Source organism: Cornus florida, unplaced genomic scaffold (assembly GCF_030987335.1).
Source record: "Cornus florida cultivar Cherokee Brave unplaced genomic scaffold, ASM3098733v1 CherokeeBrave_3.0.0_Hap2_Chr10, whole genome shotgun sequence".
Taxonomy (NCBI): domain Eukaryota; kingdom Viridiplantae; phylum Streptophyta; class Magnoliopsida; order Cornales; family Cornaceae; genus Cornus; species Cornus florida.
Window position 1 is genome coordinate 36896870 of NW_026775580.1, and position 24877 is coordinate 36921746.

General features: G+C 29.5%; 1 protein-coding gene and 1 pseudogene across 1 annotated transcript in view; both read right to left on the reverse strand.

The window, feature by feature from the left end:
• The window catches only part of LOC132277500 (patatin-like protein 2), a 28754-nt gene continuing 3877 nt past the window's right edge, over window positions 1–24877 (reverse strand). Inside the window, exons 3-16 of the mRNA XM_059779355.1 lie at window positions 20467–20584; window positions 20204–20390; window positions 19922–20083; window positions 19511–19813; window positions 19245–19417; window positions 19104–19156; window positions 15455–15508; window positions 14542–14630; window positions 14336–14425; window positions 13751–13847; window positions 13578–13656; window positions 13220–13346; window positions 13048–13117; window positions 1–587 (exon numbers count right to left, since the gene is read on the reverse strand). Coding sequence (XP_059635338.1) covers window positions 1–587; window positions 13048–13117; window positions 13220–13346; window positions 13578–13656; window positions 13751–13847; window positions 14336–14425; window positions 14542–14630; window positions 15455–15508; window positions 19104–19156; window positions 19245–19417; window positions 19511–19813; window positions 19922–20083; window positions 20204–20390; window positions 20467–20584 — 2189 coding nt within the window. The remainder of the gene's footprint in view (window positions 588–13047; window positions 13118–13219; window positions 13347–13577; window positions 13657–13750; window positions 13848–14335; window positions 14426–14541; window positions 14631–15454; window positions 15509–19103; window positions 19157–19244; window positions 19418–19510; window positions 19814–19921; window positions 20084–20203; window positions 20391–20466; window positions 20585–24877) is intronic.
• LOC132280249 (U2 spliceosomal RNA) lies at window positions 7395–7557 on the reverse strand (annotated as a pseudogene).

Here is a 24877-nt window from a genome sequence, read left to right on the forward strand (position 1 = left end):
CTATCCGTCTGTTCGAATGAAGTGAGGGTTCCATGGTGCCGTTCCTGAAGCGGAGGCATGTCCAGAAGGGGTAGGGGGCCTAGTTTGAGGAGGCCTTGCTAGAGATATCACATTCGGCCCAGAGGGCCTGACCCTCTGTGACGAAGGAACATCATCGACGCTAAGGGCACTATCAGGCTGGTGCCTTTTTCCTCTTGCCTTTTCCCGTGCGGAAGCAGTAGTAGAGCCAGGAGGATTGCTGATAGAGGGGGTCACGTTCGGACTGGCGGTCGCTGTGTTGGCGACCGGGTCAGTAGCCGTCATGGTCGGATCGATGAAAAGAGTGGTATCAGAAAGGGTAGCAGAGGAAGATGCTGAAGCTGGTGAAGAATTTGATGCAGGGGTGATAACAAGCCTGGGGGCAGTTTTCTTCCTGTCGAAGGAAAGGATCTGGAGTTGACTCATTGTCTTGCTGAAGGCTGAGAGAGCGAGGAGGTTGTCTGAAGTGAGGAGGTCCGAGCAGGAGGGAACGTTGGTCAGAACGTACTGCTTCAGGTAGTTATCCCCATCCCTGCACACACCGTAGCTCAAATCATCACAAGGAATGCCTAAGGAACGGCACAAAAAAGTACAAAAATGGGGAATGCAAATCTCGCAAGGACAGTCACTCTTATGGGTTTTGTATTTCTTGTAAGAAGAGACAGAGCACTCTCCAAAAGCGCTCGGGATAAGGAAATCCTCCGCAGCTGGAGGGAACCAGGCTCCCCTAACCCCAATTATATTTTTCCTCTAACCCTTCTCGGATTTGATTTTATCTGTGCAGATGGACCTCTTCTCAATGGGGAAAAAGTGGTAAAACGGTTCATTAGTTCTGATCTTGCTAACCTTGTAACAGAGGAGAAGATCTATGAGGTCCAGATCTAGACCTCTGTCACAAATCAGAAGTAGCATAACAGACAAAATCCTAAGGAAATTTGGGTTTACTTGCAAATGGGAAAGTTTTAGTTTGTTGAAAACATAGCAAAAGAAGGGATGCAAAGGGAACCTAAGGAGATTAAGATGAAGGAGTGAAAACAGAACCTCGCCGGGAAGAAGGCCAGCACCGGTTCTAATATTCACCTCTTGGGGGCAATTTCTAATTTGTAAATAGTCAGGGAGGTGAAGTTTCATGCGAAGAACATCTAGATCTACAGTCATGGTGAGAATGAATGAAGATTTTAAGGAAAAGAGAGAGGTCTTCCAAAAGAAAAATGCAAATGAAACTAACCTCAGAAAGTGAGAACAGCAAAGAGTACTGCAAGGTCGCTGGAAGGAGGATCTTTTGCAAGAAATCGCCGGAGAAGATTCGAACAACAGAAAGTGAGATGGAAACGGTAAAGAGAATCAATGGAACATCTATGAGGCTTATAAAGACAAGGTGGACCCGAGGGCCGAGGAGTCAGGAAAGCGAGGAGTTTTTTGAATCTCGAAACGCTGACCCCCAAATCTAACCGTCCATTCTCCTACGCGATCTTCTCGAGCCGTAAGGTCATGATTAGCAACCTCTAATAATTACCCCCTAATCAATAGGGAGTAATTATGGGGGCAGTTGAGGATGCAGTAAGTGGCATAGGCCGGTTATAGCTCGCTGGCATGGGATCGGGTCGAACAATTGAAGTATGGCTCATGCAAAAGCACCACGGAATGGGCCGAACTTGGAGGATCCACTGAGGAAGATCAAGCCCATTGGAAAATCAGGCCCAAAAGGAAGAAAACCCTTGAATATAGGCCCAATGTAATCAGTTAGTGAGAATATTTGTAATGGTCTATAAATAAACCATTACAGGTGGATGAGAAAGGGATTTGGATTCTATTGAAGTGTAAGAATTCTAGAGAGAGAAAGAAGAATGAATTTCTTGCATCTTCACTAAGCTTTCAGCTTTGGATTATTAAATTATTATTGTGAGTTTACGAATTCTCCCTGTATATTTTTCTCCCTCTTTGTTCTTGATATTTGTTAAAGTTTCACAACACACAATTGGCAAATATAATAGATAAAAAATACACACACAAGTAAAAGAAAATTTACATTACGTTGCCTAATTTGAACGACTAACTTTACTTCAAATTTGAACACCCAACACGCAATCAATACATGATAACGTGCTACTTCAAAATTTATCTTTCATCATTATTTTTTGTTTGTACACGGAAGTTTGAAATTAAAATAACTGTTTTCTCAAAGAATTTGATTTATAGTAATATTTTTGTAGATAATGTGATAGAAATTTATAGAAAATAGAATAGCCAATTTGTGTTAGATTTTATAAAAATTATTTTATTTTCTTTAATTATATTTTCTTTTATTAAAAAAACTCATAATAAAAACTCTTTTTATGTCAATTAATAAATATTATTTTTATATTAATAATTCTTGTCTAATTAGATTTCAATAGATAAATAAATAGTTAATTTGTGTTAGAATTTTATAGAAACTATTTTAAAATCTCTTTTTAATTTTTTATATTAACAATAGTTGCCTAATTAGATTTCCTTTTATTAAAAAACTCAAAATAAATTGATAAATAGGTAATTTGTGGTAGAGTTTTTCTAGTCTAATTAGATTTTCTTTTATTAAAAAACTTATAATAAATAAATAAATAGGTAATTTGTGTTAGAGTTTAATAAAAACTCTTTTAAAAACTGTTTTTATATCAATTAATGAATATTTTATATTAATAATTCTTGTCTAATTAGATTTCTTTTTATTGAAAAACTCATAATAAATAGGTAAATAGGTAATTTATGTTAGAGTTTTATGGAAACTATTTTAAAACCTCTTTTTAGATTAATTAATAAATAATTTTTTATATTAATAATATTTGTCTAATTAGATTTCCTTTTAGTAAAAACTCTTAATAAATATATAAATAGGTAATTTGTGTTAAAATTTTATAGAAACTCTTTAAATATTTTATCTTTGTCTAGTGTGATAGAGTTTTATTGAAAATAAAATATGTAATTTCTGATAGAGTTTTATAGATATTATTTTATTTTCTTTAAATATATTATTGTCTAATTAGATTTAATTTTATTAAGAAACTCATAACAAAAGTTAATTTGTGGTAGAGTTTTAGAAAAATTATTTTATTTTATATATCAATTAATAAATATTTTTTATATTAATAATTATTGTCTAATTAGATTTTCTATTATTAAAAAATTCATAATAATAAATAGATAAATAGGTTAATTTAAATTTTATTAGATAGATTTTAGAGTTTGATAAAGTTTTTTTTTTTGTATTTTATAAAAACTCTTTTCATATCAATTAATAAATATTTTTTTAGATAAATAGATACTTAAATAATGAAACTCTTTGCACATTTAATAATAATATTGATAAAAACTCTTTTTATATCAATTAATAAATATTTTTTTATATAAATAAATAAATATTGAAACACTTTAGATTTTCTTTTATTATTATGAATTTTTTTAATAATAAACTTTTTGGCAGAGCTTTTGTATTTTACTCTGAAAACTAGATTTTCTTTTACTAAAAAATTCATAATAATAAATAGATAAATAGGTTAATTTGAATTTTATTAGGTAGATTTTAGAGTTTTATAGAGTTTTTTTTTATTATTTATAAAAACTCTTTTCATATCATTTAATAAATATTTTTTTATATAAATAAATAAATATTGAAATACTGAAACTCTTTGCACATTTAATAAATATTTTTTATATAAATAAATAAATACTGAAACTTTAGATTTTCTTTTATTAAAAATTCATAATAATAAATAGATAAATAGGTTAATTTTAATTTTATTAGGTAGATTTTAGAGTTTTACAGAGTTTTTTTTTTTTTTTTTATAAAAACTTTTTTCATATTATTTAATAAATATTTTTTATATTAATAAATAAATACTGAAATACTGAAACTCCTTGCACGTTTAATAAAATTTGTTTATATAAATAAATAAATAAATATTGAAACTATTTGGCAGAGCTTCTATATTCTATATTTTATATATAAATAAATAAATACTGGAACTCTTTTGCGGAACTTCTATAATTCTGGGTCTATGCCCCTCTGAATTTCTCTCCTTATATCAATTAATAAATATTTTATAATAAATAAATAGGTAATTTGTGTTAAAGTATAAACTCTTTTAAAAACTCATTTTATATCAATTAATAAATATAAATTTTTAATAATTCTAGTCTAATTAGATTTCTTTTTATTAAAAAACTTATAATAAATAGATAAATAGGTAATTTGTGTTAGAGTTTTATAAAAACTCTTTGAAAACCTCTTTTTATTTTAATTAATAAATAATTTTTCTATATTCATAATATTTCTCTAATTAGATTTTATTTTATGAAAAACTCATAATAAAAGCTAATTTGTGGAAGAGTTTAAAAAAAAAAATAGGCAATTTGTGATATAGTTTTATAGAAATTGTTTTATTTTCTTTAAATATATCCGTGTCTAATTTAATTTAATTTTATTAAGAAAATCATAATAAAAGCTGATTTGTGGTAGAGTTTTAGAAAAATTAATTTATTTTATATATCAATTAATAAATATTTTTTATATAAATAATTATTGTCAAATTAGATTTTCTTTTATTAAAAAATTCATAATAATAAATAGATTAATAGATTAATTTGAATTTTATTAGGTAAATTTTAGAGTTAGATAATTTGTGATAGATTTTATAGAAAATTTTTATTTCCTTTAAATATATTATTGTTTAATTATATTTTTTATTAAAAAAACTCATAATAAATAGATAAATAGGTAATACGTGTTAGAGTTTTATAGAAAATATTTTTAAAACTCTTTTTGTATGAATTAATAAATATTTTTATATTTTAATAATTTTTGTCAAATTATATTAGCTTTTATTAAAAAAAAAAAAAAAAAAAAAAAAAAAAAAAAAACCTAATCATAAAAGGTAATTTGTGATAGAGTTTTAGGAAAATTATTTTATTTTTTATATCAATTAAAAAATATTTTTTTATATTAATAATTCTTACCTAATTAGATTTTCTTTTATTAAAAAACTTATAATAAATAAACAAATAAGTCATTTGTGTTAGAGTTTAATATAAACTATTTAAAAAATTCTTTTTGTATCAATTAATAAATATTTTTTATTTTAATAATTCTTCTATAATTAGATTTACTTTTATTAAAAAAAACTCATAATAAATTGATAAATAGGTAATTTTTGTTAGAGTTTTATAGAAGCTCTTTTCAACCTCTTTTTATTTCAATTAATAAATAATTTTTTACATTAATAATACTTGTCTAATTAGATTTCATTTTATTAAAAAACTCACAATAAATAGATAAATAGGTAATTTGTGTTGGAGTTTTATAGAAACTCATTAAATATATCTTTGTCTAATGTGATAGAATTTTATTGAAAATAAAATAGGTAATTTGTGATAAAGTTTTATAGAAATTATTTTATTTTCTTTAAATATATCCTTGTCTAATTAGATTTAATTTTATTAAGAAACTCATAATAAAAGCTAATTTGTAGTAGAGTTTTAGAAAAATTATTTTATTTTACATATCAATTAATAAATATTATATTAGAAAAATTAATTATTATATTTTTTTAATTTTAGTATAATTTGAATTTTAATTAAACTCTTTATTGATTGTGAGATATAATAATTAAACTCTTTATTGTGAATTAAACTCTTTTTATGAATAGGTTTTTATTAATGAGAGTAGTATAGTATAATTTGAATTGTGAATTAAACTCTTTTTATATTTTGTTAATTAGAATTTTATTAAGTAATTACTGTTATTATAATTTAGTAATTTATTATCGTGGAAGCATGTGGTAAGTTTCAAAGCTTTGAGGGTTCTCAAATTAGGAGAGGTTGTGTTGTATTTTGCTTTTCCTGCTTGGTTGGTTCTTGCATGTTGGTTGGTCTCTGCCGTTTGATATTTAATGTATTAATTTTGCTTTCTAAGATTTCATTTTTAATGTGGCTTACAGCAATAAACTTACGACTCATTTATATCAAGGATTTTATTAAATAAAAAATATGAAAATTGACAAATAATTTAATATATGGACCATTTGGTCAAGCACAATTGATTATAGATTGAATTTTCAACAGTAACTCTAAACCTATTCTAAAATGTTCATCAAATATGGTACTTAATTTAAATATATTTGTTCTCAAGTATGGAAAGAATTATTTGGTCAATTTGGGTTTGGTTTAGGCTTTGAATCCCTTCCTACTGCAATCGTGGGATATAATAATTAATGAGAGTAGTATAATATAATTTGTTAATTTGAATTTTATTAGGTAATTACTGTTATTATATTTTGTGTGAGTAGTATAGTATAATTTGAATTTATTATATTTTGTGTGAGTAATAGTATACTACAAAATTTAGTACTACATTTGATCCTAGCTAAAAGGCCGATAAGGTGTGATTATTATTTCTTTAACTCTATAGTTTTATAAGAGGCTTTTATGTAATCCTTTTTACTTAAAATCAATGTGTGACTTTGTAATTTGAATTAAACTCCTTTTATATTTTGTTAATTTGAATTAATTTTAATTTTATTAGGTAATTTTGAGTTTTATAGAATTTTTATTGTGGGATATAATAATTAATCAGAGCTCTTTATTGTGAATTAAACTCTTTTATATTAATTTTGAGTTTTATAGAATTTATATCAATTAATAAATAAATACTGAAACTCTTTGCACAAAGGCCGAGAAAGTAGTACTACATTTGATCTTAACCAAAAGACCAAAAAAGGTTAGCCAAAAGGCCAACCGAAAAAATTTTAGCACTATACTTAATCTTAGCCAAAAGGTCGAGAATGTGTGATTATTATTTCTTTAGCTCTATAGTTTTAAAAGAGGCTTTCATATAATCCTTTTTACTTAAAACCAATATGGGACTTTGTAATTTGAATTAAACTCTTTTTATATTTTGTTAATTTGAATTAATTTTAATTTTATTAGGTAATTTTGAGTTTTATAGAATTTATATCAATTAATAAATAAATACTTATTTTGTTAATTTGAATTAATTTCAATTTTATTAGGTAATTTTGAGTCTTATAGAATTTATATCAATTAATATATAAATATTGAAACTCTTTGCACGAAGGCCAAGAAAGTACTACTATACTTGATCTTAGTCAAAAGACCAAGAAATGTTAGCCAAAAGACTGACTCAAAAAAATTTAGTACTACACTTGATCTTAGTCAAAAGGTCGAGAAGGTGCGATTATTATTTTTTTAACTCTACAGTTTATAAGAGACTTTCATATAATCCTTTTTACTTAAAATCAATGTGGGACTTTATAATTTGAATTAAACTCTTTTTATATTTTGTTAATTTGAATTAATTTTTTATTAGGTAATTTTGAGTTTTATAAAATTTATATCAATAAATAAATACTGAAATTCTTTACACAAAGGCTGAGAAAGTAGTACTACACTTGATCTTAGCCAAAAGACGAAAAAAGGTTAGCCAAAAGGCTGACCCAAAAAAATTTAATACCACACTTGATCTTAGCCAAAAGGCCGAGAAGCGAAAATTATTATTTCTTTAGCTCTACAGTTTTATAAAAGACTTTCATGTAATCCTTTTTACTTAAAACCAATGTGGGACTTCGTAATTTGAATTAAACTTTTTTTATATTTTGTTAATTTGAATTAATTTTAATTTTATTAGGTAATTTTGAGTTTTATCGAATTTATATCAATTAATAAATAAATACTGAAATACTCAAACGTTTATAAGAGGCTTTCATGTAATCCTTTTTAGTTAAAACCAATGTGGGACTTTGTAATTTGAATTAAACTCCTTTTATATATTGTTAATTTGAATTAATTTGAATTTTATTAGGTAATTTTGAATTTTATAGAATTTATATCAATTAATAAATAAATACTGAAACTCATTGCACAAAGGCCGAGACAGTAGTACTACATTTGATCTTAGCCAAAAGATCAAGAAAGGTTAGCCAAAAGGCCAACCCAAAAAAAATTAGTACTACACTTTATCTTAGCCAAAAGGCCAAGAAGATGTGATTATTATTTCTTTAACTCTATAGTTTTTTAAGAGACTCTCATGTAATCCATTTTATTTAAAACCAATGTGAAAATTTTTATATTTTGTTAATTTGAATTAATTTTAATTTTATTAGTTAATTTTGAATTTTCTAGAATTTATATCAATTAATAAATAAATACTGAAACACAAAGGCAGAGAAAGTAGTACTACACTTAATCTAGACAAAAGACCAAGAAAGGTTAGCCACAAGGCAGACCGAAAAAAATTTAGTACTACACTTGATCTTAGCCAAAAGACCGAGAAGGTGTGATTATTATTTCTTTAGCTCTATAGTTTTATAAGAGGCTTTCATGTAATCAGTTTTACTTAAAACCAATGTGGGACTTTGTAATTTGAATTAAACTCTTTTTATATTTTGTTAATTTGAATTAATTTTAATTTTATTAGGTAATTTTGAGTTTTATAGATTTTATATCGATTAATAAATAAATACTGAAATACAAAAAAAATTAGTACTACACTTGATCTTAGCCAAAAGATCGAGAAGGTATGATTATTATTTTTTTAACTCTATAGTTTTATAAAAGGCTTTTATGTAATTCTTTTTACTTAAAACCAATGTGGGACTTTATAATTTGAATTAAACTATTTTTATATTTTGTTAATTTGAATTAATTTTAATTTTATTAGATAATTTTGAGTTTTATAGAATTTATATCGTGGGATATAATAATTAATGAGAGCTCTTTATTGTAAATTAAACTCTTTTATATTTCGTTAATTTGATTTTTAATAGGTAATTTTGAGTTTTATAGAATTTATATCAATTAATAAATACTGAAACTCTTTGCACAAAGGCCAATAAAGTAGTACTATACTGGATCTTAGCTAAAAAATTAAGAAAGGTTAGCCAAAAGGCCGACCCAAAAAAATTTAACACTACACTTGATCTTAGCTAAAAGGGCGAGAAGGTGTGATTATTATTTCTTTAACTCTATAGTTTTATAAAAGGTTTTCATATAATCTTTTTTACTTAAAACTAATGTGGCACTTTGTAATTTGAATTAACCTCTTTTTATATTTTGTTAATTTGAATTAATTTTAATTTTATTGGGTAATTTTGAGTTTTATAGAATTTATATCAATTAATAAATAAATACTGAAATACTGAAACTTTTATAAGAGGCTTTCATATAATCTTTTTTACTTAAAACCAATGTGGGACTTTGTAATTTGAATTAAACTCTTTCTATATTTTGTTAATTTGAATTAATTTTAATTTTATTAGGTAATTTTGAGTTTTATAAAACTTATATCAATTAATAAATAAAAACTTATTTTGATAATTTGATTTTATTAGGTAATTTTGAGTTGTATAGAATTTATATCAATTAATAAAATAATGAAACTCTTTGCACAAAGGCCGAGAAAGTAGTACTACACTTGATTTTAGCCAAAAGACCAAGAAAGGTTAGCCAAAAGGTCAAGCAAAAAAAATTTAGTACTACACTTGATCTTAGCCCAAATGGTCGAGAAGGTGTGATTATTATTTATTTAGTTCTATAGTTTTATAAGAGGCTTTCATGTAATCCATTTGATTTAAAACCAATGTGGGACTTTTTATATTTTATTAATTTGAATTAATTTAAATTTTATTAGATAATTTTGAGTTTTATAGAATTTATATCAATTAATAAATAAATACTGAAACACTCTACAAATTTAATAATAATAATAATATAGATATAGATTTTATATCGTGGGATATAATAATTAATGAGAACTCTTTACTGTGAATTAAAATCTTTTATATTTTGTTAATTTGAATTAATTCAAATTCTATTAGGTAATTTTGAGTTTTATAGAATTTATATCAATTATTAAATCAATACTTAAACTCTTTCCACAAAGGAGCCGAGAAAGTAGTACTACACTTGATCCTAGCCAAAAGACCAAGAAAGTTTAGCCAAAAGGCCGGCCCAAAAAAATTTAGTACTACACTTGATCTTAGTCAAAAGATCGAGAAGGTGTGATTATTATTTCTTTAACATTATAGTTTTATAAGAGGCTTTCATGTAATCATTTTTACTTTAAATCAATGTGGAACTTTGTAATTTGAATTAAACTCTTTTTAAATTTTGTTAATTTGAATTAATTTTAATTTTATTAGGTAATTTTGAGTTTTATAGATTTTATATCGATTAATAAATAAATACGCAAATACAAAAAAGTTTAGTACTACACTTGATCTTAGCCAAAAGGTCGAGAAGGTGTGATTATTATTTTTTTAGCTCTATAGTTTTATAAGAGGTTTTCATGTAATCCTTTTTACTTAAAACCAATGTGGGACTTTATAATTTGAATTAAACTCTTTTTATATTTTGTTAATTTAAATTAATTTTAATTTTATTAGGTAATTTTGAGTTTTATAAAATTTATATAGTGGGATATAATAGTTAATGAGAGCTCTTTATTGTGAATTAAACTCTTTTATATTTTCTTAATTTGAATTTTATTAGGTAATTTTGAGTTTTATAGAATTTATATCAATCAATAAATATTGAAACTTTTTGCAAAAAGGCCGATAAAGTAGTACTACACTTGATTTTTGCCAAAAAACCAAGAAAGGTTAGCCAAAAGGCCGACCCAAAAAAATTTAACACTACACTTGATCTTAGCCAAAAGGCCGAGAAAGTATGATTATTATTTCTTTAGCTCTATAGTTTTATAAAAGGTTTTCATGTAATCCTTTTTACTTAAAACCAATGTAGGACTTTGTAATTTGAATTAAACTCTTTTTATATTTTGTTAATTCGAATTAATTTAATTTTTTTAGGTAATTTTGAGTTTTATAGAATTTATATCAATTTATAAATAAATACTGAAACTTTTATAGGAGGCTTTCATGTAATCGTTTTTACTTAAACTAATATGGGACTTTGTAATTTGAATTAAACTCTTTTTATATTTTGTTAATTTGAATTAATTTTAGTTTTATTAGGTAATTTTGAGTTTTATAGAATTTATATCAATTAATAAATAAATACTTATTTTGTTAATTTGAATTAATTTGAATTTGATTAGATAATTTTGAGTTTTATAGAATTTATATCAATTAAAAAATAAATACTGAAACTTTTTACACAAAGGCCGAGAAAGTAGTACTATACTTGATCTTAGCCAAACGACCAAGAAAGGTTTACCAAAAGGCCAACCCAAAAAAATTTACTACTACACTGATCTTAGTCAAAAGGCTAAGAAGGTGTGATTATTATTTCTTTACCTTTATAGTTTTATAAGAGGCTTTCATGTAATTTATTTTATTTAAAATCAATGTGGGACTTTTTATATGTTGTTAATTTGAATTAATTTTAATTTTATTAGGTAATTTTGAGTTTTATAGAATTTATATCAATTAATAAATAAATACTGAAATACTAAAACACTTTGCACATTTAATAATAATAAAAATATAGATATAGATTTTATATCGTGGGATGTAATAATTAATGAGAGCTCTTTATTGTGAATTAAACTCTCTTATATTTTGTTAATTTGAATTAATTCGAATTTTATTATGTAATTTTGAGTTTTATAGAATTTATATCAATTAATAAATAAATATTGAAACTCTTTCAACAAAGGCAGCCGAGAAAGTAATACTACACTTGATCCTAGCCAAAAGACTCCGAAAGTTTAGCCAAAAGGTCGACCCAAAAAAATTTAGTACTACATTTGATCTTAGCCAAAAGACCGAGAAGGTGTGATTATTATTTCTTTAGCTCTATAGTTTTATAAGAGGCTTTCATGCAATCATTTTTACTTAAAATCAATGTGGGATTTTGTAATTTGAATTAAACTCTTTTTATATTTTGTTAATTTGAATTAATTTTAATTTTATTTGGTAATTTTGAGTTTTATTGAATTTATATCGATTAATAAATAAATACTGAAATATTGAAATACTAAAACACTGAAACACTTTGCACATTTAATAATAGTATAGATATAGATATATACTAGTAAAATGCACGTGCGATACACGTGTTGAATGATTTGTAACTTATCGATATATTCATTGTATGATATTGTTGGATATTAAATGAATTTTTATCAACAATGTTTAGAGTGTATTAATTGTCATTTCAATGAATTCCTAAACTATAAATCTTTGAAAATAAAAGTATTCATATGAATAATGTTTAGAGAATAATAATTGCCACCTCAAAAGAAACAAATAAGGTTTTCCATTAATGAATGAATGAAAACTATAAACATTTAAAAAAATATATGAAAATTAAAATTCTATAATTTACAAAACAATCATAAATAAATACTATATAAAAATTTCATATATTATAAAATCATAAAGGGTACCAACAATGTTTAGATTGTAATAATTGTCACCTCAAAAGAAATAAAATATATTAGAAAATCCAAACTATAACTATTTGAAAATAAAAGTATTCCTAAATTATTTATTTATTAATCTTTATCTTTTTTGCATATCTCATTTCTTCATGAAATGAATCATTGTCAAGTGTCAATTCTTTTAATTCTTACACCGCAAAATAAGTTTTCACGACTTGTTGTTGAGTATTGTCTCTCTTCACTAGAAAAAGAAAAGATTTCCCTTTGCAGCTTGTCACTTTGTTGCTAAATTCATCTATTTCCTCCAAAAAGAAGAAATATAATTTAGTGCTATTGAGAAATCCAAGTAAGTATTTTTTTTTAATTTAATTAAAATTTTATAAATAAGGGTGGGAAATTATCTCAATTTGTAATTGTAGTAAATCATATAGTGAACAATTTATTAATGTTTGGCAATCATTGAACACTGTTAGGGTTGCAAGTGTTGCAATATGTTCCATACTTCGCACTTTAATAAATACAATAATAAGGTTTTAGGATATAATAATACTTTTGAATGCATTTTGGGTCTGTTGTGTTGCATCGAGGACAATATACTCTATCTTTTTCAATTTTTATTTTCTTGTTGCATTTCTCACACGCGTCGAACCACGGTTCGCGGTCATTAACGACATTTTCAATTATTGCTTCGAAACAGTAATTTGTTTTCTGTAGATTGTGCAACAAAATATAACTTCTCAATGTATAAATTGAATATAAAAATGTGATATACAATTAAGAAAGATTAAGAAATATGCTGAAATTTAATACCTTAAAGGACATTGTAGATTTTCTTATTATGTCTTGAAGTTTGACTTTTTCAGCACCATTGAATTTTTGATCTTTTGTACTAGAAATCAAATTTCTTATATCTTTGTTATTTATGTTATCTTTGGACCTGTCCACATATAAATTATCTTGTAAAATTATTAAATAAATAAAACAAAAAAACATGTTCTCTTTCTACAAATAGTGTATATTTTGCACCAAGAGGTCTGCAATATAAAAATATAAAAACAAACATCTAGCATATATGTTTAGTTATATATGAACATGCTTAAAGAAAAAGATTACATATAGCTTTATGAATATATATATAATGTAAAAGAAGTTGGAATAAATAACGAACCAATGTCTTAATGCTTTGACACTTTCAATATCCATATTGATTTGCAATGTAGATCCTTTTTGCATTTGAAGAGACAGACCTAGAATATAACATTATTATTTGTAAAAGTTTGTTATTATAGATTTACTTAATAATATATAATGTAAATAATATCATTTTTTATGATAATTTACCTTTGTAGGTGTTGATTGCCACATGTGTAACTGTGATAATAGGTTTTTCTTGTATTAGTTCCATGATAAAGTTTCCTTCATTCTCAGCAAGATCCTCCTATAACGTCAAAGTAGTTTTCTTTGAACTGTAATAAAGATTAATTACTTTAGTCATTATATTATATTGGCATAATTATGATCGTATATGTAATATAGTAATGACGTACCTCATATCCATTATATTGACTTCCCGCTTTTTGGTTGTGCCTTTGTTGTTCTTCTTACATATGTTCAATGTAGGAGATATCTCAATAACAATTCCCAAAGCATCTAGCTAGATTAAAAATAAAAAATTTTAATTTTAATTTTATATATGTATAAGAGAGAACATATATATGGAGAGTTGAGAATTAAACGAAAACTAACCCATATTTTCTTTTGCATCAGTGTACTTGTTCAACTCCTTGAAGTCCATAAAATTAAAGTTTATTGTTTCTAAGCTTACTACTTCAAGCTCTTCAACTTCAATTGAGGTGTTATTAAAAACTTCAATTCATACTCCTTGTGCACACTCCTATTTATAGGATTGATGTCTTTTACAATTACATTAGAAATTCTGTATGTCTTATGAAGCAATAGTGAATCACTGAATTTGGTGACGAGCTTGTTAAATAAGAAATCTTGAATTTGTGTTCCCTGAAAGAGTAAAAAAGATGTGTACATGGATTAATAAGATCATTAAATAACAATGTTGCCATACAAATATAGATGCATTTAATGAAACTAACAGAAATAGGTAATGGTATACTTACAACATCATCCATCAGAACTACTTTCAACATTGTTCCTGATGTGTACTCCTCGATTGCTCTTCGAAGTACAACTATTTTTATTGTCGATTCTGTTTTTAAACTAACAAGTGAATTTATTAAGTCAAAGCTTTGGTGACCTTTCTTCATTTTCATGATTTTTTCTACATGATTAAAGAAAAAAGAATTAAGGTTAAAGAAAATAAAAATTAAAAATAAAATTGTGAAATAAGAATGATCGAGTATCAAAATAGAAATGAAAAAATATATATATACATCAATAGTAAGTTAAATCGAAGTTAATATTTTTTTTACGTTTTTAAAAGAATAAAATTGTGAGTGAAAGATTTAAATATTGTAATAATTGGTAGTGAATGTGGGGTATCTTTACCTTTCGAACAATGTAAAATAATTTTGGAATGGGAAGGTATGGATATTAATGTGGGTGTATCCTTACCTTTCAGACTGGAGAACCTCCTTATAGACAACATTTTTAGTGTATGTATCACCTCTAATGTTTGTTTGATCCTTCTTAACAAGTACTTTAGTAATTGACATTGAAGTTCCTCTAGATAGTGCAACATATAATTGTCCATGGGAGAACACGTGCTCAGATAGATAAACTCTAACATAAGGAATTGTTTGGCCCTATGCTTTATTTATTGTCATTGCAAAACTCAACCAGATTGGAAACTGTTTTCGTGCAAAATGGAAAGGCATAGCTTCATTCTCTGCCGGGCATAGGGGTATTCTTAGAATCAGTACTTATTTTCCAGCATGTTGTCCATGGCTGATTTCTACATTGATCAGATTGGCCTTTGTTCCACGACAGATAAGCCTGGTACCATTACATAATCCATTTGTCGGATCCAAATTTCTCAGTAACATTATAGGATAATTGACTTTTAACGTTAACTTATGTGGCGGGAGGCCATTTGGAGCCAATGAATTAAGGAAATCTTTTTGGTAATAGGTCCCCATATTATCAGTAGTTTTGTCAAAGCTATAATACGTAGTGAGTTCGCCTGGGAATTGTTCAATGAGATTCTCATTCAATTTGTCAATGAAATCATTTTTGGTGGCCAAAATTGCTCGATTTGTAATATATTCCGCTGAGTGTGCATTTTCGAAGAGGTAGGGGAAAACAACATTTATCAATTCTTTGGTCAAGCACAACTGATTATAGATTGAATTTTCAACAGTAACTCTAAAGCTATTCCGAAATGTTCAGAACAAATATGGTACTTAATTTAAATATGTTTGTTCTCAAGTGTGGAAAGAATTATTTGGTCCATTTGGGTTTGGTTTAAGCTTTGAATCCCTTCCTGCTGCAATCGTGGGATATAATAATTAATGATATATAGTATAATATAATTTGTTAATTTGAATTTTATTAGGGAATTACTGTTATTATATTTTGTGTGAGTAGTATAGTATAATTTGAATTTATTTATCAATTAATAAATAAATACTGAAACTGTTTGTACAAAGGTCAAGAAACTCTTTTTATATTTTGTTAATTTGAATTAATTTTAATTTTATTAGGTAATTTTGTGTTTTATAGAATTTATATCGTGGGATATAATAATTAATGAGAGCTCTTTATTGTGAATTAAACTCTTTTTATATCTTGTTAATTTGAATTAATTTGAATTTTATTAGGTAATTTTGAGTTTTATAAAGTAGTACTATATTTGATCATAGCCAAAAAACCAAGAAAGGTTAGCTAAAAGGCCGACCCAAAAAAATTTAGTGCTACACTTAATCTTAGCCAAAAGGTCGAGAAGGTGTGATTATTATTTCTTTAGCTCTATAGTTTTATAAGAGGCTTTTATGTAATCTTTTTTTACTTAAAACCAATGTGGGACTTTGTAATTTGAATTAAACGCTTTTTATATTTTGTTAATTTAAATTAATTTTAATTTTATTAGGTAATTTTGAGTTTTATAGAATTTATATCAATTAATAAATAAATACTGAAACACTTTGCACATTTAATAATAGTATAGATATAGATCGATATAGATTATAATAATTAATGAGTGCTCTTTATTGTTAATTAAACTCTTTTTATATTTTGTTAAATTGAATTAATTTGAATTTTATTAGGTAATTTTGAGTTTTATAGAATTTATATCAATTAATAAATAAATAAATACTGAAACTCTTTGCTACTTGATCTTAGCCAAAAGACCAAGAAAGGTTAGCCAAAAGGCCGACTCAAAAAAATTTAGTACTACACTTGATCTTAGTCAAAAGGTCGAGAAGGTGTGATTATTATTTCTTTAGCTCTATAGTTTTATAAGAGATTTTCATGTAATTCTTTTTACTTAAAACCAATGTGGGATTTTGTAATTTGAATTAAACTCTTTTTAAAATTTGTTAATTTGAATTAATTTAATTTTATTAGGTAATTTTGAGTTTTATAGAATTTATATCAATTAATAAATAAATACTGAAATACTAAAACACAAAGGCAAAGAAAGTAGTACTACACTTGATCTTAGACAAAAGACCAAGAAAGGTTAGCCAAAAGGCAGACCCAAAAAAATTGAGTACTACACTTGGTCTTAGCCAAAAGGCTAACCCAAAAAAATTTAGTATTACACTTGATCTTAGCCAAAAGGCCTAAAGAGTGTGATTATTATTTCTTTAACTCTATAGTTTTATAAGAGGCTTTCATGTAATCCTTTTTACTTAAAATCACTGTGGGACTTTGTAATTTGAATTAAATTCTTTTTATATTTTGTTAATTTATATTAATTTTAATTTTATTAAATAATTTTAAGTTTTATAGAATTTATATTAATTAATAAATAAATACTGAAAAGCTTTCCTTTAATTATCTTAATGATCATCTGTGTGCGCGCTAACACCTGGGGACGTGTATAACTAAATATAATAAACTTTTAATACCTGTTACATTTCGTTATTTTAACTGAGCCGAGTTATGTAAGAGAAGTCTATTATCTTAATCATCAGTTTATATGTTTACCTATTCATACACATTTGTTGTGTCAGTGTCTAGTGATTGTGCCTTATGAATTAATTTGATCTATTCACGGGTTGGAGTTGTAATTATTGATAGCATTGCTTTCCACTTCTGTCAAGATTTTAGAACTCAGTTACTCGGTGGAATGGCCTTAAAGTTAATGAAACTTGCAAAAAGGTTTATAGTTTTATACTCATCTCATGTAATTTTTTTTACTTAAAACCAATGTGGCTTTGTAATTTGAATTAAACTCTTTTTATATTTTGTTAATTTAAATTAATTTTAATTTTATTAGATAAATTTGAGTTTTATAGAATTTATATCAATTAATAAATAAATATTGAAATACCAATTCCAAAAGATCAAAAAAGGTTAGCCAAAAGGCCGACTCAAAAAAATTTAATATTACACTTAATCTTAGCCAAAAGGCCGGTGTGATTATTATTTATTTAGCTTTATAGTTTTATAAGAGGGTTTCATATAATCCTTTTTATTTAAAACCAATGTGAGACTTTGTAATTTGAATTAAACTCTATTTGTATTTTGTTAATTTGAATTAATTTTAATTTTATTAGATAATTTTGAGTTTTATAGAATTTTGTTAATTTTAATTAATTTTAATTTTATTAGGTAATTTTGAGTTTTGTAGAATTTCTATCAATTAATAAATAAATAATGAAATAATGAAATATTTATTAGGTAATTTTGAGTTTTGTAGAATTTATATCAATTAATAAATAAATAATGAAATACTGAAATATTTATTAGGTAATTTTGAGTTTTTTTAGTATTTATATCAATTAATAAATAAATACTAAAACTCTTTGCACAAAGGCCGAGAAAGTAGTAGTACACTTGATCTTAGAAAGGTTAACCAAAAGGCCGACCCAAAAAAATTTAGTACTACACTTGATCTTAGCCAAAATGCCAAGAAGGTGTGATTATTATTTCTTTAGCTCTATAGTTTTATAAGAGGCTTTTACGTAATTTTTTTTTATTTAAAATCAATGTGGAACTTTGTAATTTGAATTAAACTCTTTTTATATTTTGTTAATTTGAAGTAATTTTAATTTTATTAGGTAATTTTGAATTTTATAGAATTTATATTAATTAATAAATAAATACTCAAATACTGAAACACTTTGCACATTTAATAATAGTATAAATATAGATATACATAGTTACTTTTATGATTTAGTCATCACAACTATTCCATCAACATTATGGAATTACGAATGGGAGTATTAGTCATTCAAAGAGTTTCTCCTTCATCAGATAAAGTTCAAAAGTCTCAAAATCCTTCACTTATTTTATTGTTTGATAAATCTACAACTTAATGAATATTTTAATTCAAAGAACAAAGAAAAATTACATTGACAACGCGTACTTACCTTAAAAAAAAAAAAAAAAAAACATCATTGACTATATGTATCCCAACTCGACATTATTCAAAAAGAATGAATATGAAGGAATGACTTTGATTTGCACAACCTCAAAATTCAAACCAATGAATTTGTTACATTGAGAAACCCTAACTTGAATTAAATCCGTTTATAACTTGGGGTGTGGCCATGAGGTGATCTAGCATTGCGAAGATGCTTCTCTTCAGAGAGTAATTTCGCAAACCTGTGAGACCAGAATTTTGTTAGAATTATTAAAATGAAAAATAAAGCAAACTATATAGTAAAATCAATAAGAATAAGATCATATATACCTTTTTAGAGCCTCTTCGTTAGTCTCTTGATCAGATGGCATAACAGTTGCAGTCTCCAAATTTACCCTTGAAACAGGTTTCTTAAGCAACCCTTCTCCAACCTTCACAAGATCTTCTAAATTAGTCTTGGTGGCTATATCGACTGAAGATACTATCCCGTTTAGTGAGTTATCCTGCAATTTGATTTGGTTCAATAGAGTTAAAAGAAGATACAATTTATAATTTTTTTTTTTCTTAAATTATTGCATGTAAGCACAGACACATACTTGAATACGAAGGTAATTCTTCTCCGAGTGCGAGGCTTGAAAAACCACAGAAAGATGGTAATCGACCACATCAGCACTTGCGTGGGTAAACACATCAACTAATGGGGTGGAACCACCACTGGTTAACCACCCCAATACACCCCATTTAGCTGCTACATCTGCATCATATTTTTCCTCAGCTTTTGGTGAGCCAGTTCCGAGGGAAATAACCAATAAACGACCATAGTCCATTTTCTTAATAGCGAGAAAGTCGGGATTTCCCCGCATGATCTGCTTTGTTACTTCACCAATTGCTATCAGAGTCTGAAACAATATTTGAAGTATAATAACTTTCAAGTTAAAAACAAACCAGAAAAGGCAAAATAAGAAAAATAAATAAATCAAGAGTATACAAGATTAAATTATAAATACCGGATTATTTGCAGCAACACCACCATCAATTAAGTTAAATTCTCTAACTCTTCCGTCGGCAGCTTTGGTTTCGAAGTAATGTACTGGAAGGTAAGTTGGCGCTGCTGAGGTTGCAATGCATATATCTGAGAGTGAGGCATCCAAGCTTGGTTTGTTTTGCACCTAATTAAACCATGAAAGAACAAAATTGGCGAACACTGCTATAGTGCTATGTGCTAACTCCAACCATTAAACGATGTAGTGGATGGAAATTATAAGTTGTAAAATACAAAAGGGTCTAACCTCGTAGGTGGAAAAGATGGTTGGCTCGAGTTTCTTGATGTCAAATGTCGGTATTGCAATATTAGTCAATGTCTGGTGTAGTTTTATGTTTCCTAATTTTTCCTTAACGATGTTGTGGAGGTACTTCCCATCATATTTTGGTCCCGACAGGGCTTTAATTATCTTTGCAACATGAGGGAATGAGGACCTGTTGTACAAAAAGTTGAACCATACTAGTTAACAACCATAAACAATATATCAGTCATAATTAGTTAGATAATTACCAGAGTTGAGGGAAGATTTTAGGGCAGCTTTCGAGGTAGAAGTCTTTGATATCCTTGGCTGCAAACAAGGGACGGTTATTTTCATTTGGTGCAGTAAGCATGGCAGTCACAAGCCCACCTGTAACGACCCACTCCACCACATGGTATGATATTATCCGCTTTGGGCCTGAGCCCGCACGATTTTGCTCTTGGGTTTCACTTCAAAAGGCTTCATACCAATTGGAGATGACACACTTACATATAAGCACTTCACCTTTCCTCTACCCAGGCGATGTGGGACTGTGCACCCGTAACTTACCAGTGTGGTAGCCTGACAGTGTCTTTCGCACTCGCCCATAGCACACCTGCCCACAAGGTCATCACAATCCACCCCCCCCTTGGAGGCCCGACGTCCCCGTCGGCACACTTCCGGCTGGGTCAGGCTCTGATACCATTTGTAACGACCCACTCCACCACATGGTATGATATTGTCCGCTTTGGGCCTGAGCCCGCACGGTTTTGCTCTTGGGCTTCACCCCAAAAGGCCTCATACCAATTGGAGGTGACACACTTACATATAAGAACTTCACCTTTCCTCTACTCAGGCGATGTGGGATTGTGCACCCGTAACTCGCCAGTGTGGTAGCCTGACAGTGTCTCTTGCACCCGCTCACGGCACACCCGCTCACAAGGAGAGACACTGTCAGGCTACCACACTGGCGAGCTACGGGTGCACAGTCCCACATCGCCTGGGTAGAGGAAAGGTGAAGTGCTTATATGTAAGTGTGTCACCTCCAATTGGTATGAGGCCTTTTGGGGTGAAGCCCAAGAGCAAAATCGTGCGGGCTCAGGCCCAAAGCGGACAATATCATACCATGTGGTGGAGTGGGTCGTTACAAATGGTATCAAATCCTAGGTTAAGAAATACCTAGCTAAGAGAAGTGATAGTAAGAATAGGAGCATATACTTTTACGAATTATTGCTCTCTTACTATGCTCCAGTTAAAGTATAAATTACATGTGAGACTTATCATTGACATTCTTTACTGAAAATAGGATGTCAGGAGCTGGAAGAGGCAGAAGACGACCTGCTAGAGGTAGAGGTCAGGGAGGTGCTGGTCGTGGTGGTGTTGACCATGACAATGTTCAGTTGGAGGATGCACCTCATGTGCCAAATCCTATGATTGGATTTATTAGAGATATCCGCAAATTGGGGGCTGTTGAATTTGCTAGAGCTACCGATCCACTTGATGCTGAGAAGTGGATTGAAGATATGGAAAAGTATTTTGAGATGATGGACTGCGCTGAGGTGCAGAAAAGGAAGATTGGTGCATTTCTTTTATCTGGTGAGGCGCGCCAGTGGTGGCAGTCAGAGACCAGGATGGTTGTGGACATTACAACTATAACCTGGGATGATTTTAAAACTCAGTTCAACGACAAATACTTTCCACAATTAGTGAAGGAGAAGAAGGCAACTGAGTTTATGCAGCTGGAACAGAATAATGATATGTCAGTCAGTGAGTACAAGAAGAAGTTTACAGAGCTATCCCGATTCGCTCCTCACATTGTTGCGAATGAGTTACACAAGGTCAGCAAGTTTGAGCAGGGGTTGATCTCTCATGTGAAGAAGTTTGTGGTCGGTCATCGTTTTGACACTTATGCCAAAATGGTGGAATGTGCCATGGCAGTAGAGGAGAACAATAACATTGCCTTTCAGAAACAGAAGGAGCGTAGGGCAGAGCAGAAAAGTAAGGGGGCTAACAGCTCTCAACAGAATCAGAGCAGCTCTCAACAAAATCAGAGGGGTCAACAGCAGCAGACTCAGAGAAACTGGCAGGGTCAGTCTTGGCAGAGAGGTAGACAAGATTGGCGAGCAGGGAAACGGCAGAGAGTTAGTGAAGGTGAGCAATCCACATCTTTAGTACCAGCCACACCTCACGATGCACAGCCATATCAGTTCAGCGGGCATTGCTACAATTGTCGTGAGCAACGACATTTGGCTCGTAATTGTCCTAAGCCTCAAAAGAATAATCAGCAGAAAGGTCAGGCACCACAGCAACAGGGAGGTGCAAGGGTTTATGCAGTTGTTCCAGATGGGAGACAGGATCGTGCACCACCAGCAGTGGAAGGTACACTTACTATTTATGGCAGTATAGCTAGAGTACTATTTGATTCAGGTTCTTCATATTCTTTTATTGCACTATCATTTGTGGATACACTGGGATTAGAACCTGGACATATAAGTAATGCCTTATCTATTACAACTCCACTCGGGAGCGCGACGACACTTGATAGAATATGTCGTGCTTGCCCTGTTACAATTGGGGAGTTGGAGTATCCTATTGATTTAATAGTACTACGTATAAGAGAATTTGATGCTATACTGGGTATGGATTGGTTGGCTAGATATCATGCTCAGTTGGACTGTCATGAGAAGATTATTGTATTCTCAGTTCCGGGACAGTTACCTTCTCAATATAAGTGTGGGGAGTTTGAGGGCACCATGACTATGGGATTTCTGGCCCACATCGAGGTGGTTGAGCAATGCGTGACTATAGAGCAGCTGCCTACAGTGTCAGAGTATGCAGATGTGTTTCGGGATATTCCGGGTTTGCCTCCTAGGAGGGCAGTTGATTTCAGCATCGACCTCACTCCTGGTATTTCACCTATCTCTAGGGCACCCTACAGAATGGTGCCAGTTGAATTGAGTGAGTTGAAGAAGCAGACTCAAGAGTTGCAAGATCAGGGGTTTATTCGACCTAGCACATCACCTTGGGGAGCACCTGTTTTATTTGTTAAGAAGAAAGATGGGTCACTCCGCTTATGTGTTGACTACCGTGCGCTGAATAAGGTCACTATTAAGAATAAGTACCCATTGCCACGTATTAATGATTTGTTTGATCAACTTAGAGGGGCGCAGTTGTTTTCTAAGATTGACTTGAGGACTGGATACCATCAACTGAGGATTAAGGAGGAGGATATTCCTAAGACTGCCTTTAGGACTCGTTATGGCCTCTATGAGTTTTTAGTCATGCCTTTTGGGTTGACTAACGCTCCGGCAGCTTTTATGGATTTGATGAACCGAGTGTTTTGACCATACTTGGATCAGTTTGTTGTAGTATTTGTTGATGACATCCTGATATATTCCAAGACTAAGGAGGAGCATGAGAGACACTTGAGCATTATACTTCAGACTTTGCGTGAGCATCAACTCTATGCTAAGTTTGAGAAGTGTGACTTTTGGCAGGAGCAGATTCAGTTTTTGGGGCATGTGATCTCTAAGGATGGAGTTTCAGTAGATTCTGCCAAGGTGGAAGCTGTGATGAGTTGGAAACGGCCTACTACTATCACTGAGATTCGTAGCTTCTTAGGACTGGCAGGATACTACAGGCGCTTTATTGTGGGTTTCTCCAAGATTGCTGCACCTTTGACCCGGTTGACCCGGAAGGATGTGAAGTTTGTTTGGGACCACCGCTGTGAGCAGGCGTTTGAGGAGCTGAAGACGAGATTGACATCAGCACCAGTTCTTACCATTTCTGCTAGTGGTGAGAGATTTGTGATCTACACAGATGCATCACATCAGGGTCTTGGCTGTGTATTGATGCAAGATGATAAGGTGGTAGCGTATGCCTCTAGGCAGCTTAAGCCACATGAGCAAAATTACCCTACACATGACCTGGAATTGGCAGCAGTGGTTCTTGCATTGAAGGTGTGGAGGCATTACTTGTATGGCGAGGAATTTGAGTTATTCTCTGATCACAAGAGCCTCAAATACCTCTACACTCAGAAGGAGTTGAATATGAGGCAACGGAGGTGGATGGAGAAGATGAAGGATTTTGATATGACTCTTCAGTATCATCCTGGAAAGGCGAATGTGGTAGCAGATGCCTTGAGTCGGAAACCGAGAGGATTAGTTGCCTTTATGATGATTTAGGAGTGGATGATGTTAGAGGCATTGGCAGAGTTTTCTATCATGCCGAGTTCTCAGAGTACAGGGGCTATTCTTTGTAGTTTGACTGTACAACCTACTTTGATCAGCCGGATCATTCATTTTCAGACTCAGGATGACAGGTTATAGACCAAAGCAGTTGAGTCTGTTAATGATGAAGGCAATGTTGACTGGGCGTATGGAGCTGATGGTGGTATGAGATTTCGAGGTAGGCTATGTGTTCCAGACTTAGTAGACCTCAAGAGAGAGATTTTAGAGGAGGCACATCACTCTAGGTACACAGTGCACCCAGGTGGCATTAAGATGTATCATGATCTTAAGAGGCAGTTCTGGTGGGAAGGCATGAAACGTGATATGGCAGAGTTTGTATCTAGATGTCTTACTTGTCAGCGAGTGAAAGCTGAGCACCAGAGACCAGCAGGACTATTACAGCTTTTGCCTATGCCTGAGTGGAAATGGGAACATGTGACGATGGATTTTGTTG